We start from the raw sequence: 15,747 nt of genomic DNA, 5'->3' as shown, positions 1-15,747 counted from the left end.
TCAAGCTTATAAGCAAAAAGTAGAGAAAGCAATAAAGGCTGATAAGGTAACATAGGAAAACTGAAGATACAAAACCACGGGGGAGTGCTTTGGCATGCAGTCATGACCTGCATGCACGGCCATGCAAGAAGCACCTGTAATAAAGCAGATATGAGCAACAGTCTCATGAGCAGAGGTGAAGGTAGAAAAGCTGGACACAGTGTCACAAAAGAAGCAAATGTTAGAACACAGCAGGTTTGCAGCAGAGCTCTTTTGCACTGTGCAGAGCAATAAGCGTACCCAGCGAGAGGCAAGATGTACATGACAAAGTGCATAGAAAGCCACTCTGACTGATTTCACTGCAGCTAAGCAAGCAGAAAAGTCCAAGGAGTAAAGGGTAGAAATGGTGACATAGATGGATTTGATCTGGTTGTTTTTTACCATAGGGCAAAAATAAGATAAAGATGGCAATAAGGCATTTGCAACTCCCCATCTTAACAGCTTCCACACAGCTCTGAAAGTTCTCATACCACCAGCTAGTTTCTTTGCTCTTTGGAAACATTCTATTTCTCTGATCTCCAGCCCTCTGAGCAGGCCGTTGGATCAAACCACCTCTCCTAGGTGTTTCAGATAGTGTGTTGCAGTTGGTGACTCCATGCCTCTCACCTGCCAGAGACAAGCTGCAGCATTTTGCATTACAGCCCTTTTTGTTAACAGCCCTATAGCAGCAGGCAGAGTTAAAGTGGGTCAAGACCAATCTTGAGGAGTAAAGAACTCAGGGGTGTCAGTTAATGAAAAACTCAACATGAGCTAGCAATGCACAGTGGCAACCTAGCAGGCAACCATGTCCTGGGATGCATCCAAAGAAGTGTGACCAGCAGGACAAGGCAGGTGGTTCTGCCTCTCTACTCTGCTCTCATGAGTCTCTATCTGGAGTAGTGTGTCCAATTCTGTCACCCCCAACACAAAAAGGACATGGAACTGTTGGAGTGTGTCCAGAGGAGGCCATGAAGATACCAGAAGGCTGCAGCACCTCTCCTGTGGGGACAGACTGAAAGAGTTGGGGCTGTTCAGCCTGAAGAAGAGAAGGATTTGGGGAGACAGCCTTCCAGTACCTGAAGGGGGCTGCAAGAAAGCTGGGGAGGAACTTTTTACAAGGGCTTGTAGTGAGGATGAAGGGGAATGGATTGAAGCTTGAGGAGGAGAGATTTAGACTGGGTATTAGGAAGAAATTCTTTACAGTGAGGGTGGTGAGACACTGGAACAGGTTGCCCAGGGAGGTCATGGATGCTCCTTCCCTAGAGGTGTTCAAGGCCAGGTTGGATGAGGCCCAGAGCAACCTTGTTTAGTGGAAGGTGTCCCTGTTTACTGCAGGGGGATTGGGCAAGATGATCCTTAAGGCCCAAACCATTCTATGAATGAATATGAATAAAGTCAGCTGCAATGGGCTTCCTACAGCATCCCACAGGAGTAGGGGGATTTTCAGCAGAAAGAGTGGAAAAGCAGTGACCTTCAAGGAACATGACATACTAACCTGCCCATGCCACATCTTATACTTCCAAGTTCACAGCTCTGCATCTCTGAAACTGGCTGGGTGGCAGGCTACGCCAAATGCTAGCTGGAAAATGGTTTATTAAAACCACAAGAAAAATTATTTCAATACCTGCCTTGGATTCTACTTAGTCGATTCAAAAGGCTTGTGGAATGCATCAGTTGTTGAATGGGAAACTGGAAGCACACAGCTGCGGTTTGGACTTGCCAGCACCGCTGGGCAGAGGAGCGGAAGGGCAGGAATTTGGTGTGAGGGCTCCCGATTTGAGATAAGGTCACAACCCCCATCACACACATGGGATTCAAAACTTTGAAAGAGAAGAGGCAGACAGCTGAGGGCTTTTGGATGGGATCACAGCCTGCAGTCGCTGGCAGGATTTCACAGGGCTCAGGGAGTGGAAGGGGGGGACAAGAACCAGTCGTGACAGAGCCATTTCAGAGCAGGCAATGGGAACTGCTAACAAAGAACAACAGGAACTACAAGGAATGATTAAGGGCTCCAGTGTTTTATTGGTGGGTTTGACATCTAGTTAAACAATACATATGTTTGAAGGTTGACATCCAGTACCTCTGGTATACAAACCACTGTTGTACTCAGGAAAAAAAAAAAAATAACAAAAAGGAAAAGTCATCTGAATGCTGCAGGCTCCCAGGAGCAGGGCAGACAGCAGGAGGCAAGCAGGTTAGCTGGGAGGAATGGGAGGGGGATGAAGGAGAGTGCAGCATATCCATCTCCAGGCATCTGCCTTCCCTAGCTCCAATTAAGCAGCTAATTTCCCCAGGCGCTCTCTACAGAAACAAGCTTCTCCAGAGGGTGATTCACTGCAGGATGTTACACTGCTGCTCTACAGAGCTCCTGTGAGTCTGTTCCCCATTTGTCAGAGGCAGACTGCTCTCAACAGCAACTGCAGAACGCATCTAGGGAGATGTGGTGGCTAATTTGGATGCCTATCAATGGGGAGTGTGATAGGATTTGATCCCTTCCCTTTGCCCTCCCTCCCCAGCTACCCATTGTTATTACATAAACAAGTGGTATCTATCCCATTATCACAGCTGAGGAGTTTGTCAAGAAACAGGACTCTTGTGTACTGTCACACACACACACACACACAGCAGATTCTAATTTCATTCTGATCCCACACGGATTTTTTCCATTTTGCCACCAACCCATTTTTTCCCCCTCAATACAACATCAGATGTGCCCAGGCAATCAATGTTGGGAAAGTCCCTGTGAGTGCTCAGTGAAGTGTCCATTTGGGTGGAGAAGTGCATGATCTACCTGCACAAATCTGCTGCCAACCCATGTGGACTTCAGTCTGCTGAAGTCAATAGCAGAGTTTTCACTGACTTTAATAGAGTAGACTTAAACTAATTTCATGTACAGAATTCATTCACATGTCAAGCTCCAGTTACTCTTAAAATCTGATTGCTTTGGGAAAAAAAAGAGTCTTTCCTTCCCTGGTTCCAACTAACTGAACTGTATCCAACTTCTGAATGAACATGACTTACTCAAAAGAAGACTTTTTTCCCATCCATATTAACTGGTTGTAATTACATACACATTCACAACATGTAAGCTTTCTTATTAAAGTGTTCAAGTGGCAATATGAAAAAGAAATGACGGTTCTGTGTTTGAAAGAACAACTGCAGAGACTGAAGTTTGCTGCACCAACAGATGCTGTAACTAGAAAGCAAAAAGGCAAACAGAAGAGCTGTTTATACTTCTGTGGACTGTTTAGGTTTGTCTTAAGACTAAAATGCTTCCTCAGGGAAATTATAATGTTTTCAGATGTGACCCTGGGACTACTGTAAGATGCTAAAGATCCATCTGCAGAGGTGTCATATACCATAACTGCATGGCTGTAATTGCCAACTGCTCCATTTTCTATAGTTCTAGTCTAATTTTATCACTATTTCTAACGAATTTCACTGTTTCCAGGAGTGAATTAGTTGGTGTTTTTTTTTTTCTTAAAGGCAGGATGTATGTTATTTTTAGCAGCGATCCATTCATATGCTGAATTAGATACAGAACACAAATGAAAGGCAGCAACATACTGCTTCCAGTGTAAAGAAAAAAAAAGGTAAAAACATTTAGATTCAGTAGAAAGCAGGCAGGCAATGCACTAGTTTGATGTACTGTTCTAATCTCTGCTGGAAAAAGATTCCTGGGTTGGCACAGGGCACCAGAGAAATTGAGTGAACTCAACATGGCATCTATCAGGAGACAAAATATTTCACCTGTTCTGGTTCAATACCAATATAGACTTTATTTGATGGTAGATGAACCCACCTGGATGCATTCCTGTGCAACCTGATCTAGGTGACCCTGCCTTAGCAGGTGGCTTGGACTAGATGATCCCCAAAGGTCCCTTCCAATCCCCACCATTCTGTGATTTCCAGGGTGGGAGGGAAACAAAACAACAAGAACCCCAAACCAAACCAACAACAACAGAGCCAAAACAAACAACACACCCTAAAAAAACAAACAACCCCACTCCTTCAAAACAAACAACAAACAAGCCCACAAACCACAGCACACAAATAAACACTCTCCAAACAAGCACAACAACTAATTAGCACAAATACACAGAACAATTCAAGGCATCTAGAGGAAAGGTCAAGACTGTGGTGGCACAAGTTCAATAGATCAAGTAGAGAGGTGGAAAAGTCACCTAGAAATTCATTTTAGCCAATACTGCTTTCTGGATGATACTACATGAATGCTAGTGAGACACATCTCATTTTCAGACCTATCCAGAGGGGGGAAAAAAAAAACCAACAAAAAAATGAGGAGGGAAAATTATGAGGAGGGAAAATTACATCTAGTATTTGAGTCCTCCAGGATCTACAATGTGGGACACTTCCAGCTGAATCACCAAAAAGCTTGTTGCTGCCAGGTTCCTATCTCCCCCGAAAGGACAGCATTGCATCTGAGCAGGGTAATGTTGCTTTGTTCTGGTGCAAACCAGAAGGCACAGGGTATAGCCCAGGCTCTCCAGCCCACTCAGAGAGCCTAGGAATCACTAGTCATAAAGAAGGTAACGAAACAGAAATTAGCAACTGCTTGATGGCAGCAGTGTGCTCTAGCCCTACAGCTTTCTTGCCTGCCATGCTCCTCTCCTCCTTCCCTAAGAACAGTCTCAGGAACAGATTTTCTCTGGCTGTTCACAGTGCTGTTGGATCACCTCAGCAAGGTCAAGACACCGCAAAATTCGCCATTTCTCAGCAGCCAGCTCTTCCTTGGATACCTGGCCCAGCAGTTTTTTGGCAAAGAGGTTCTGATCCTGCATGAAAAGTCCCACAGCAGATCTTGGGGCTTGAGGGAAGTTCTCCAGGCAACCACTTGTGAAACAGAAGTTGATTTTCTTTTCACGTCTCATCCCTGGTCCTCTTTCTTCAATCCAAGTCAGAGGTCTAGGAGGAGCAGAGAAAATTAAAGAGTATTTATTAAGACATAGAATCAAGAGCTACAGTTTTGGCTTTTTTTCCCCTCAGCATTTACAGAAAATGCCCTAACAAATGCAGTTTTACATTCCCAGCCATTGCATATTCAGGTAACACGTTCTGAGCAGCACACCTTGTCGCTGGAGCTGAACATCAGGTTATAATCTTAACTCTGCCACGACCTCCAGCACACCATCTAAGCTCTCTCCAGCTTTGTTTTCCCTCTGTACAAAGTGTCTAGCCATCTCACAGGGAAGAGGGAAGTTTAATCAGTTTGTGGGCTTGGATGAAGAGTGCAGGTAAACATGCAGTGTCTGCACAGCAGTGTCTAGCCGTCTCACAGGGAAGAGGGAAGTTTAATCAGTTTGTGGGCTCGGATGAAGAGTGCAGGTAAACATCCCAAGATTTTGTGCATCACAAGGCACTCAGCGCCCAGTAATTCCTCCAGTAAGAACAGATTTAGGTTACTCAGGTAAGTAACGATGACCCAGGTGCTACTGTGCAAGCTGAACACCACCCCTTAAGGATGAGCAAGTTGAGACATGCAAACACTAGCACCCCTACTCACTGAACTTCTCAAGTACATTCCTTTCTCATCACCATGAGCACTGAGTGCAGACTGCACCAGAAGATGCCAACTTTGCTTGTTTCAGCTGCACAGACACTCAGGCAAGTCTTTCTTAATCAGATCAAAATCCTGTCTTATGCCATCATGAAAGCCACAATCTCCAGGTCAAGCATTGGTGCTGTTGGCTACTGACTGGCATAGCACCAGGTCTTCTCACAGTCTGGCTGAGGAAAGAGGAGCCATGGGATGTGCCATATTGCTTCAGGAATCTTAACAGACTCCCTGGCCCAACACTGCAAATGCTTGCAGAGGTTTTGAGGAATGGTCCTCAATACCAGCTACAGCCACGACCCTCCTTTCCTGCTCTTTTGTCAACTGCCTGTATCATGCCATTACCTTTCTGCACCTCATTCATCAGCGCTGCCTGTGTTTAGGGGATGCACATTATTTTTCTTACTCGGTTATTGATGGCCCTTCCACATTCCTTCATGGCGCACTTTAGTCTGCCACTCACAAATTATGAGGGCATCGACAGCATGAAAGAATAAATTCTGTCTCCAAGTACTGCCCATTAAATCTTCAATATCATTAGCTGTGAAAAGAAAGTCCTTTTCAGTCTACCCTGAACACAGTCTGCAGAGCACTCATCTCAATGATTCTGCACCTCTCATCTTTTATGCTTTAGAAACCAGTTTCAATATTCACATCATTGTATCAAGTATTCTTTGCTCATCTGTACTACCACACACACACCCTACAATTTAAGCATGGCCAGAGGAACCTGACTGGACAGAATAAAACAACTGGAAACAAAACAAAACCACCAACCAACAAAAAGAAAGGTCCCAAATGACATGCAAAAAGAATGACAATGAAAAAATCCTCAGAGGACTAACAAATGCAAAGACACCAAGGCTACGTGTTGCTACAGGCTAAAAGGATGCTTGAGGGCCACATCACTTGGTGCTTTGCATTCTCATCCTCCTTCCCTGAGGTGCTGGCTGTTGACCTGGGAAAGAGGCAGGCTGCTGAGCAAGCTGGGTTTTGCTCTGACTCGACAGAGCTGGGTTTATGTTGTTCAGGGCACTGTTATCCACAGTTGCTCTGTTTCAGGTAGGCAGGTAAGAAGAAACCACGGGGCAGGCATCGACAAAGACCTCCACCACCCAACAGAGAGAAGCTCACAACATGGTCCAAAACAGGTCACCTCCCTGGAGTGATCCAGAGCAGATGTGCACCAATGACCAGGCTCAAGTGTATGCTGTCTTCTCCTCTAGCTTGGGGAAGCTACTGAACCAGAAGTACAATCATGTATACTGGGCAGAATTTAATCAAAGCGATTAAAATGCCTGATTTAGATCAGTGAGCAGGAAAACATTGGCTCTACTAATAGATTTATCATTTTCTGTGATTGGACTTTTTATTCTTTTCCCAAAGAGAAGTTGATTCTACTCAACTGGCTACAAAAAAAAAAAAAAAGTTTTGCCTTTTTTTTTTTTAACAACTTTTATACTAACATCAGTCCCCTTCTTGCTATAAAGATATGTATGCTGCAAGTCTAGATGGTACTTAAGCAACTTTGTAGATGAAGAAACAGGCTTGTATTTTATGTCAGAAAGTTGAAAAGAACTGCTGGGGTTTTTAATAGTTTTTAATAATTTACCCATTTTCATTAAAAATTTATACTCAAGTATTATCTGGCTATAGATGTAGTTGGTTAATTAGAAGTGGTAGTAGTGTTACTTAGAAGCAACAAATGCAGCACTTTTGGTAGCTGAATAAAGTCACATTAAGTATATTGGGCAGTTAAAGAAGGGAATTTAACCAAATTACTAACAAATCACTTTTACAGTGATTTGTTTACAGACTTTTTACAAAGCAACCACTATCTGCAGTAAAGACTTTTTAAGGTCATTTTGTCTTTCCAAATTTGAGGCTGGTAGAGTTCTCTCCTAGCTACATTTTATTCGGAGATTGGAAGAGACTTTCTGCTTTTACAATTCCCTGGTTTTTTTCAAATAATGAGTGGCCTGAGTCAGGCTGCCCTAGTTAAATAAACCCAAACTGAAGTGAACAGTCTTTGTACCTGCAGAATAATTCAGCTGGTTTCATGCTGGGTCCACTCATCTTAATATTCTCTGCAGCAGCTTCTGCAGAAAGCATGTATTACCTAATTTTTTAAACGCACATTCAATTTGAAGCCTTTTTTCTTGTAAGCTCAGATCTCCATATAAACATCATTTCTAACATTTATTGCCAGAATATGCATTCAGAAAACTGCACTCAATTTCTTTTAAACACCTTCCTTTTCACGCTTTGAAAATGCCAATACTTTTTATTTACCATGCAATCAAAAAAGGGCTTCCTTACCTCAGATGGGAATCTGACAATTAGATTCTACCCCTAGTTAACATCAGAAGGGATGTTGCTTAAAAATCATTATCTCTCCAGCTAGCATTAAAAATTCATTTTTGACATTTATTGAATCCAAGCTCAGTAACCCTGAGACAGGAAATGGCAGCCCCAAACCAGCCATGCTGTCAGTAGGGGTTTGGCTTTTCCTGAATTACTCAATGTTTTACCACAGAGAAGCTGTCAGCTCAACTGTCTTGGAAACACAACAGAGGCAGAGGTCATCTCTCAGATAGCTGGGCATCAGGCATTAGCACACACCTCCAAAATCCACCCAGGGACAGGTGAGCAGGCAGTGTAGGCTGTGAGCAGAGACACTATAGCCTTTGCACAAATCCCACATAAGCAGGACACAACCTCCTGCATTCTGCACCTGCTGTATTCTCCAAGGCAGAAAATAGGCTGAATTCACCTGATGTCTCAAGGTTAGTGTCATCATGTCTTTCAAAAAAGGGATGGGGATCATTCTCAGGAAAGGGGCAGACCTTTCCTATCCTTCAGTAAAATAAAGGCTGGGCAAATTAGAGCTGTAACATCACCAGCACGGCTTCTGGGCCATAACTTCCTTTGGCAGAGAGTGGGCCAAATTCTCTACTGCTGTAACTCCACTGACGTCAATGGGGGAAGGTCAGCAGGGAATATGGCCCTGCCACCCAAGAGAAGACAGGAACGCTATGCAACTTTCCATTCTGCATAAATTATCCCTCAGACATAGAGCTGACTGTCCCTTGGGTCATTAACAAGCCCATGGTGACAAAATACTTCCTGACCCATATGAAAAAAATAAAAAGGCAGAAAAGCAGGTACCTGGTAATGGTATAGAGGATGAAAACCCAGTTCAGTTCCTAGAAAATACCACACATAGCAGCTATGAGCTACGTAGGAGACAGAACACCCAGGGAAATGTATAAACCACCCACTAGTTCCACCTGCTGGAATTAGTTCAAAATCTCACTCTGGATAGATCTTTACAGCTACTCGTGTTACTTGCAAACTGCTAAAGAGGGCAAACAGAGCTTGTGCACACAGAGTCCTGTCCTCTGATAACTGTATTTTAAAAGGAATTGGAAGTGATGTTTCATTTAAAGAGAGAGGAAGATTGCTAATCCCACGATAAACTGCAGTGGGCTTTGTAGGACTGGCTGACAAATCGCTTAACTAGACCCACAGTGAAACTAACAGTTCAAATGAGCCTTGATTATTCACTCCCCAAACAGCATCCTTTAGGTGATTACTTGAACTAAATCCTTCTTTTGGTGTCAGAGTTTTTCCTATTTTAAGCATTCTAGCAATGTAAGTGCAACAGAAGACAGGTAATTTATAAAGATAGATTGGAATATTTTCCCATGGGGTCTTATTTTCCCCTGCTCTCCCTTAGTCTTCTCATCTGTCTCTTGTCATATGCCTGTGAGGGGAGTCATCTGTCTCAAAGGCAGAGCATGCTATATGGAAAAACCAAGAAAACAGGAGGGAAGAGAATGGAACAAATTGTTCCATCACCTCCTAGGAAACACATAGAGCTTGGGCAATGTCTATGTACCTTTTCATGTCAGGCAATTCTTAAGCCTCATCTCTAGCATGCAGTAGACTGTCATCATAATTAACTTCAACCTATCTGAAAGGACATGACCTGCATGCAGATGGCACAGAATGACCAAACCAGAGAGTTCCCAGCAAAATACACCACCAGACTTTGAATCAGTTTTGAGTACTTGGTCTACAGTATGAAACACTGGTGGCTTTCTTTAGGGTATATAAAAAGTATACTATTTTATAGTATAAGGCCATAAAAACCCCAAACTATTTGGCAGCAAGCCTATTGCTATCATACAACACAAGGGAAATCAAACGCTTTATGAATTGCATCATCAAAAGAGTTTTCTGCAAGGAAGTCATAATGCAATAGCTAGGAAAAATGATAAATAGTCCTGGCTGCTGGATTCTCACTCATTCTGACAAACATGCAATACAAGCAAAAAAACCATAAGAAATGGGAAACAGACTGCTGTCCTATTCAGGAAAACTTGAACTTCAAGACTGCAGATTAGGCATCAGACAAGAACAAACTTTGCATCTTGGCCTTTCAGAAGTTTGTGATGCTTCTGTTCAAAATGTGTCATTTTCTCTGAGCCTCCAGTGAGTACTACAAGCAAGGACAGGCATTAGAGTGCTCTAAGTTTACACCTTGTCAAACAGTCAGGTATTTTCAGCCTTTAAACAAAGGTTAGCTTTCAATGTACAGTTAGAATTTCTGATGCTAAACAAAAAAATAGTCTGCTTCTGAACGATTTTTCAGAGTGCAAGAGAAGGGCCTTTCAGTCTTGGGCGTGGTGAAAGGTGTTATGGGCCCATTCCTACACTCAGACATCAGTAAAGAGCATTAAAACCTTCTTGTGCTTTTCAGCAGACATTGTTTGGTGGTGGCTCTTTTTAACACAACAGTTATAGGAAGGACTTTGTTTCTCTTGCATACTTTCATGCCAGCATCCATCCATTCTGTTTCCCAAGAGGAAGGGAGGATGTAGAGCTCCTGCAGATGATACCTGAGGAACCTGGCTCCCCTGCTGCCATGGCTATTACTCACTTCTTGTTTGCTGTCTGAAAGTGAACAGTCATTCTGGAATAATTCTTATCCTTCTGCTTTTCTCTGGTGGCAGAGGTAACAGTGAGGTCTCCAAAGAGGTCAATCAACCAGGTCAGTCGAGCTATTCCACTGAAAGCTGGGAATCCTGCTTTGTTTTCATCGAGGACGTTACCTGGTGCAACAGCAACAGAAAGTCTTGAGACAGGGGAAAGAGCATAATGCCCTCTGCGTAGGAAAGGCTGAAGAAACAGCAGTGCTGCAGGCCTAGAAAGCAGAGTGTAGAGGGGCCATGAGTGGATGGACTCAGCAGGAAAGTCAACAAATATGGTCAACCTTAAAATGGACCTGTTGGTGAGCTGTAACAGAGAAGGCTGCACAAATCCCATCAGGACAAGCTGAAGACAGGAGGGTGTATGTAGATTCAAGAAGAGAATAAAGCAGGGAGAAAACGTCTCAAAAACCTGATCCAGCTCTTATTAGGGCCAAACACCAATACGCAAGATTAAAGGTCCCCACTAGAAACTGGGACGCTTCCCCAGAGCTCATCCTCCTCTCTGAGACCAATATGAATAAGATAGTGGTCACTATCACCAAAGTACAGAGGGGATGAATACCAAATACCAAGACACAGTCTTGTGCTCTTCACCAGATGGCAGAAAGAGATTAGCAAAGCACCAGCTGTAGAAGACAACTGTTAAGGCAAAGGTGCTCTCCAGACACTTCTGTATCTTCATGGAAATACCCAGAACCGATACCTGTGTCTCTAGTCAGTTTATAAACAGACTCTTGTCTGAGAGGACTGAGTGAAGCCTGGAAGGACTGATGTCCCTGTGGAGCAGGCAGACAAAGCCAGACGGACTTCAGTTTCTTCATAGCTACTAACCTGTGAAATGCAATGTTCCCTTCACCAAGTCTTTCCCAGCAACTTCTTTTTTCAGCTGCTTGTACTCCTCAGTCAGAAGCTCAATGTGCTCCACGTGGAGTACTCTATCTGCCATTAAAAACAAACAAACAAAAAGCCCTCACACCAATTATCCAGACAGATTAAATAAGGGCTTTCTGTATCAATCAAAGACACATCTAAGCAGCAAAGGCTTCACTAGCTACCAGTGGGAACTCAGAAAACTTCTCACAGGCTGGCAAAATGATGTCAAGAAGAAAAACAAACATAGGCCCTGTGCTGAGGCATCAATCTGGGTTAAGGGTTTTCAGGAGACAACAAATATAGAGACTAGAGGAACAGTAGCCACTATGTTTAATAGAAATTCTGTCATGAAACCCAATACCCAGCCAAGGCTGAAACATGAATCTTCAAAGTAAAAGATAGATTAACTCTTGGCCTCTTTCCCCCCACATTTCCCTGTTCTGCATTTTTCCTCCCAGGGCAGTAGGAAAGAAACACGAAGGGGAAAAAAATGACATAATGCTCAGACCCAGATTGGAGCAATATCGTAAAGAGTAGCTTCCTCCATTGCAATTAATTGGGCTCTGTTGGAATAGAGGCTATCCAATACACACTGAATGTTGCCCTCAAATCAATATGTGTTTTTCTGGAAGGTTTCCAGGAGAGTCAGTTTAGACTGCTGACAGTAACTGCTGCTGCTTCAAGAGAAGAGGCATAAATTCTGCTCAACAGGAGCTGTTTGGCAAGCAACAAGGCAAGTGGTGTTGGTACAGGGAAGCAGAAAAGCATAAATCCGACATCTCTGGTGGTTTAGGACAAGAGTGACAAAGGATATTTTGAAGAAGTAGCGGTATAAATAGTGCAGCTTGCCCAATTGCTCCTGCCCAGCACTGTTCTTTTCTTTGCAGCCCTACACATCCCTACGGACCTCAACTGCAGGGTTGGGACCCCAGGCTTTCCAGAAATGAAGAGATTTTCCTTAGAGTCAGGCTGTCTTTCAGGCAGGGATGCCTTGCTGGCCTGCAATAGCATGAGCAGCTGTGTGTGACCAGTGCTTCACAAACACCAGGAGACAGAGGAGCGGTTTCCAGCTCTGTTTTCAGAGGGAGGAAGGACAGGGAAGTGCAATGGCTATGCTCATTAAGCACTTTACTGTCACTGCAGCAGAAGTTTCCTTCTCTAACTGCATTCTGGTATCATAAGCAGAGACCAATGCAGTCTAGAAGGCACATATACCTCACTCTTAGCATTGACATTTGCGTCAGCTTATTCCCCCATTGGTACACATACAAATCATAGATTGGCACATCTCTGAGACAAGCAAACTGCCTTGTATGCCATGATTAATAGTAGCCTGGAGCCCTGCCTTCGAGTTTGTTGCCTTTGGTAGTACCCAACAGGTCACACTGTTTACACCCTTGAGAAGCAAAGTGTTACCTTTCCGCTCTGCCACCTCCCAGAGCTCATGGGCCGCCTTAGCTGACAAAGCCATGGGGTACTCAACCAGGACATGCTTCCCAGCTTCTAAAAACATTCTGAAAGGGATACAAGGTCATGATAATCATCTCTCTCCCATGTGCAAGCTGCTTCTTATTCCCACAGTCAGCCCCACATAGAGAAATGCACAATGTGGAGTAACAGAAATAAATGGCTGGTTTCCTAGCAAGGATGGTGTGGTGGCTACATGACAACATTTAAATACCAGGAGACATGGGCTTTAATTCTCCATTTTCCACCAAATTCCCCCACTCACCTACAGCAAGTCACTGAAATGACACAGCACTGAGCACTGCAATTTCTAAGCTCCAGACACTTGAGCGGCTGGAGTGGGGCACCAGAGTGCCCTTCCTCTATATAATCTGTGAGGAAAGGCTTTGAATCCTGTTTTAATTTGCTTGCCCATCAAACACAGACCTAGGGGTATGTGATTGGAATTACTTCAGAAATCAATGCATCTTAAATCCTACTCTCTTCTAGGTTTATTTGGTGCTCTAGGGAGCTCACTACCATTCACTTCAGGACTCTGGTCTGCCAGCCTCTCCTACAACAGCTTCTACATTGCAGGCCAAAGGGTGAGAAACGGGAAAAAAACCCAAATATCAATAACAAACCATGTCAACATACCTGATGGTTTCTTCATGGCTTTTGTTCTCTGTGCTGATGAATGCTGCATGGATATCTTTGCTTCTTAAGGCATCTTCCAGGCTAATCTGCTTGGCCTCATTGATATTCCCAAAACTTCTCCTGCACATTTAGCATAAATACAACCAGAGCATAACTGTCACAGTCTATTCTCACCAACTGCATGTTGTGCAGCAGTACTTGGAGACTATTCCCATGAGCCACTGTCTCACTGAGCTCAACTAGGGTAGAATAAGGGCAGCATGTTATCCAGGAAGGGCATGAGCACTCACAGAGAAGAGCCAAACACATGGGCACGTGTGTAGGTGGTGGTACTGGCACAGAAACATTCCTGCTGTTGAAGTGTAAAGTGCTCTTTGATTATGGCCTTTTTTTTCTTTTTGGTTTGGATGTTTTGTTTTTTAATAAGCGTCATTAGGAAAGAGTCATTTAGAAAGAATAACTTGAAGGAGGAGAGTGCTTCTGTGGGAGAACTTCTCTCCATCATGCTGTACACAAAAACACTAGAATTGGCAGGGCCACATGCAACTACAAGTACAGCAAGCAGGAGAGGGACAAAGCAGATACCTGGCTATGATGGCTCACACCTTGCAACTCACACACACCATACCATGTCAGTGCTGAGAGGAAGCCTTTCTTGGCAAGCACCCTGAGCAGATCTCCACCTGAAACACACACACACTCATTTCTCCAACCCTGAACACTCGAGATTCTGGCATGCTGGGCTATCTTGCCTAGGTTGTGCTTTTGACAAGAAAGGTTGGATAGATAATCCCTGAAGTCCCTTCCAACCTGGTATTGTAGGATTTTTTGATCCAGTCCCTGCAAAAGCCCTTTGCATTAGTAAAGACTGGAGCAGACACCTTGACAGTGTTAGGATAAGTGGCAGTGGGCATAAAGCTAGGCCACAACAGGACTTGAAAGCAAAGACAGGGAATGTTTGCATGTGATTGTAATGCAAAAAGCAAGCCAAGACATCCCAGCAAGAAGTCTGCAAATCCTGCATCATGATGGCACTGTGTCTCAGCTGAAGTAGTGGAAATCCTATCTTCAGTGTCGTCCAAGGTAAGCTGTGGCACTAGAAAGGCATCAGAGAACCAAGAGTTTATCTGGCAAGGAAATAAACTGACCTAATGGATCCTTTCAGTCTCAAATGACCCTGACTGCATGATTTAAATATAGCTGGAAAAATACATCCACAGCCTGAGATTCACACAGGTACTGCCTAAGTATTTAAAACTTCTGTGCTCTGCTGTCACGGGGCTGATGGTCTAGCAGGAATGCTCAGAGGGAGGTGATATACTAATTTTCCACAGCTCCAAGCTACTGAGAAAACCTATTGCTCTCCAAGAAGCATCCCTATTCTCAATTATGGGACCTTCTTTAAAGACGTCTACAGATTCAGTACCTGGTTTCATTAGCAGCTTTACATTTGTTTTTGTCAAACAAACAAACAAAAAACCCCAATCCCCAACTTAAAAAAAAAATCTCTAAAATGTCTGTTTTTAAAACATTTTTACAACTGTCATGCAGAAATTAGTTTATTAGTGTAATTATTCTCTGTATTGTCCTAAACCTACAGGAAATTCCAGTCAGACCAGAACTGCACACAGACTCTTCTGTGAGAATGTCTCTCAGCTTCTCTTTTAGCCATTTCTGCAAGGTATCTCACCTATTTGTTGCCTCTTGCAAAGCTTTTTGTGCTCATTTTCTAGCTGCCACTCAGAATGACAGGCATATTTGCATAAACTTCCCCTTTTCTGACAGCCTTAATTATAAGAGAAATACAAACTTTGGGATATTCACTCCCTGCCCCCCCCCCCCCCCCCCCCCAAATAATAGTCCTCCACATGGCAAGGCACGAGCAAGGGAAGAAAGAAACATTTCCATGTACATACTAAACACACCAAGATGAAATTTCTGACCTGGATACAAATCCAAGGAGTTTCAGGTGCTCAGAAGGGCTGGAAGGCATTGGATTCATCAAGTCTCGGATTCGTGCTAAGCCAGCAATTCCAACTCCAACCACCACTGTCCCAAACATTTTGTTATCTGACCAAAGGAAAAAAAACCAACAACAACAACAACGATTTTTTTTTTAAGCAAGGAGAAGAGCAGCTGGGAGGAGAAGTGGGAGGATGGATTACTCTTAAATCCTGCTTT

At 43.6% G+C, this 15,747-nt stretch overlaps 1 protein-coding gene across 1 annotated transcript in view; it reads right to left on the bottom strand.

The window, feature by feature from the left end:
- Positions 1-2,033: 2,033 nt before the first annotated feature.
- BLVRA (biliverdin reductase A) overlaps positions 2,034-15,747 on the bottom strand; it is a 28,395-nt gene continuing 14,681 nt past the window's right edge. Inside the window, exons 2-7 of the mRNA XM_054384795.1 lie at positions 15,510-15,636; positions 13,567-13,686; positions 12,880-12,977; positions 11,422-11,529; positions 10,539-10,710; positions 2,034-4,944 (exon numbers count right to left, since the gene is read on the bottom strand). Of these exons, the coding sequence (XP_054240770.1) occupies positions 4,671-4,944; positions 10,539-10,710; positions 11,422-11,529; positions 12,880-12,977; positions 13,567-13,686; positions 15,510-15,628 (891 nt within the window). The 5' untranslated portion in view covers positions 15,629-15,636 and the 3' untranslated portion in view covers positions 2,034-4,670. The remainder of the gene's footprint in view (positions 4,945-10,538; positions 10,711-11,421; positions 11,530-12,879; positions 12,978-13,566; positions 13,687-15,509; positions 15,637-15,747) is intronic.

Source organism: Indicator indicator, chromosome 11 (assembly GCF_027791375.1).
Source record: "Indicator indicator isolate 239-I01 chromosome 11, UM_Iind_1.1, whole genome shotgun sequence".
NCBI lineage: Eukaryota > Metazoa > Chordata > Aves > Piciformes > Indicatoridae > Indicator > Indicator indicator.
This window is presented reverse-complemented; position numbering and strand designations above follow the sequence as displayed.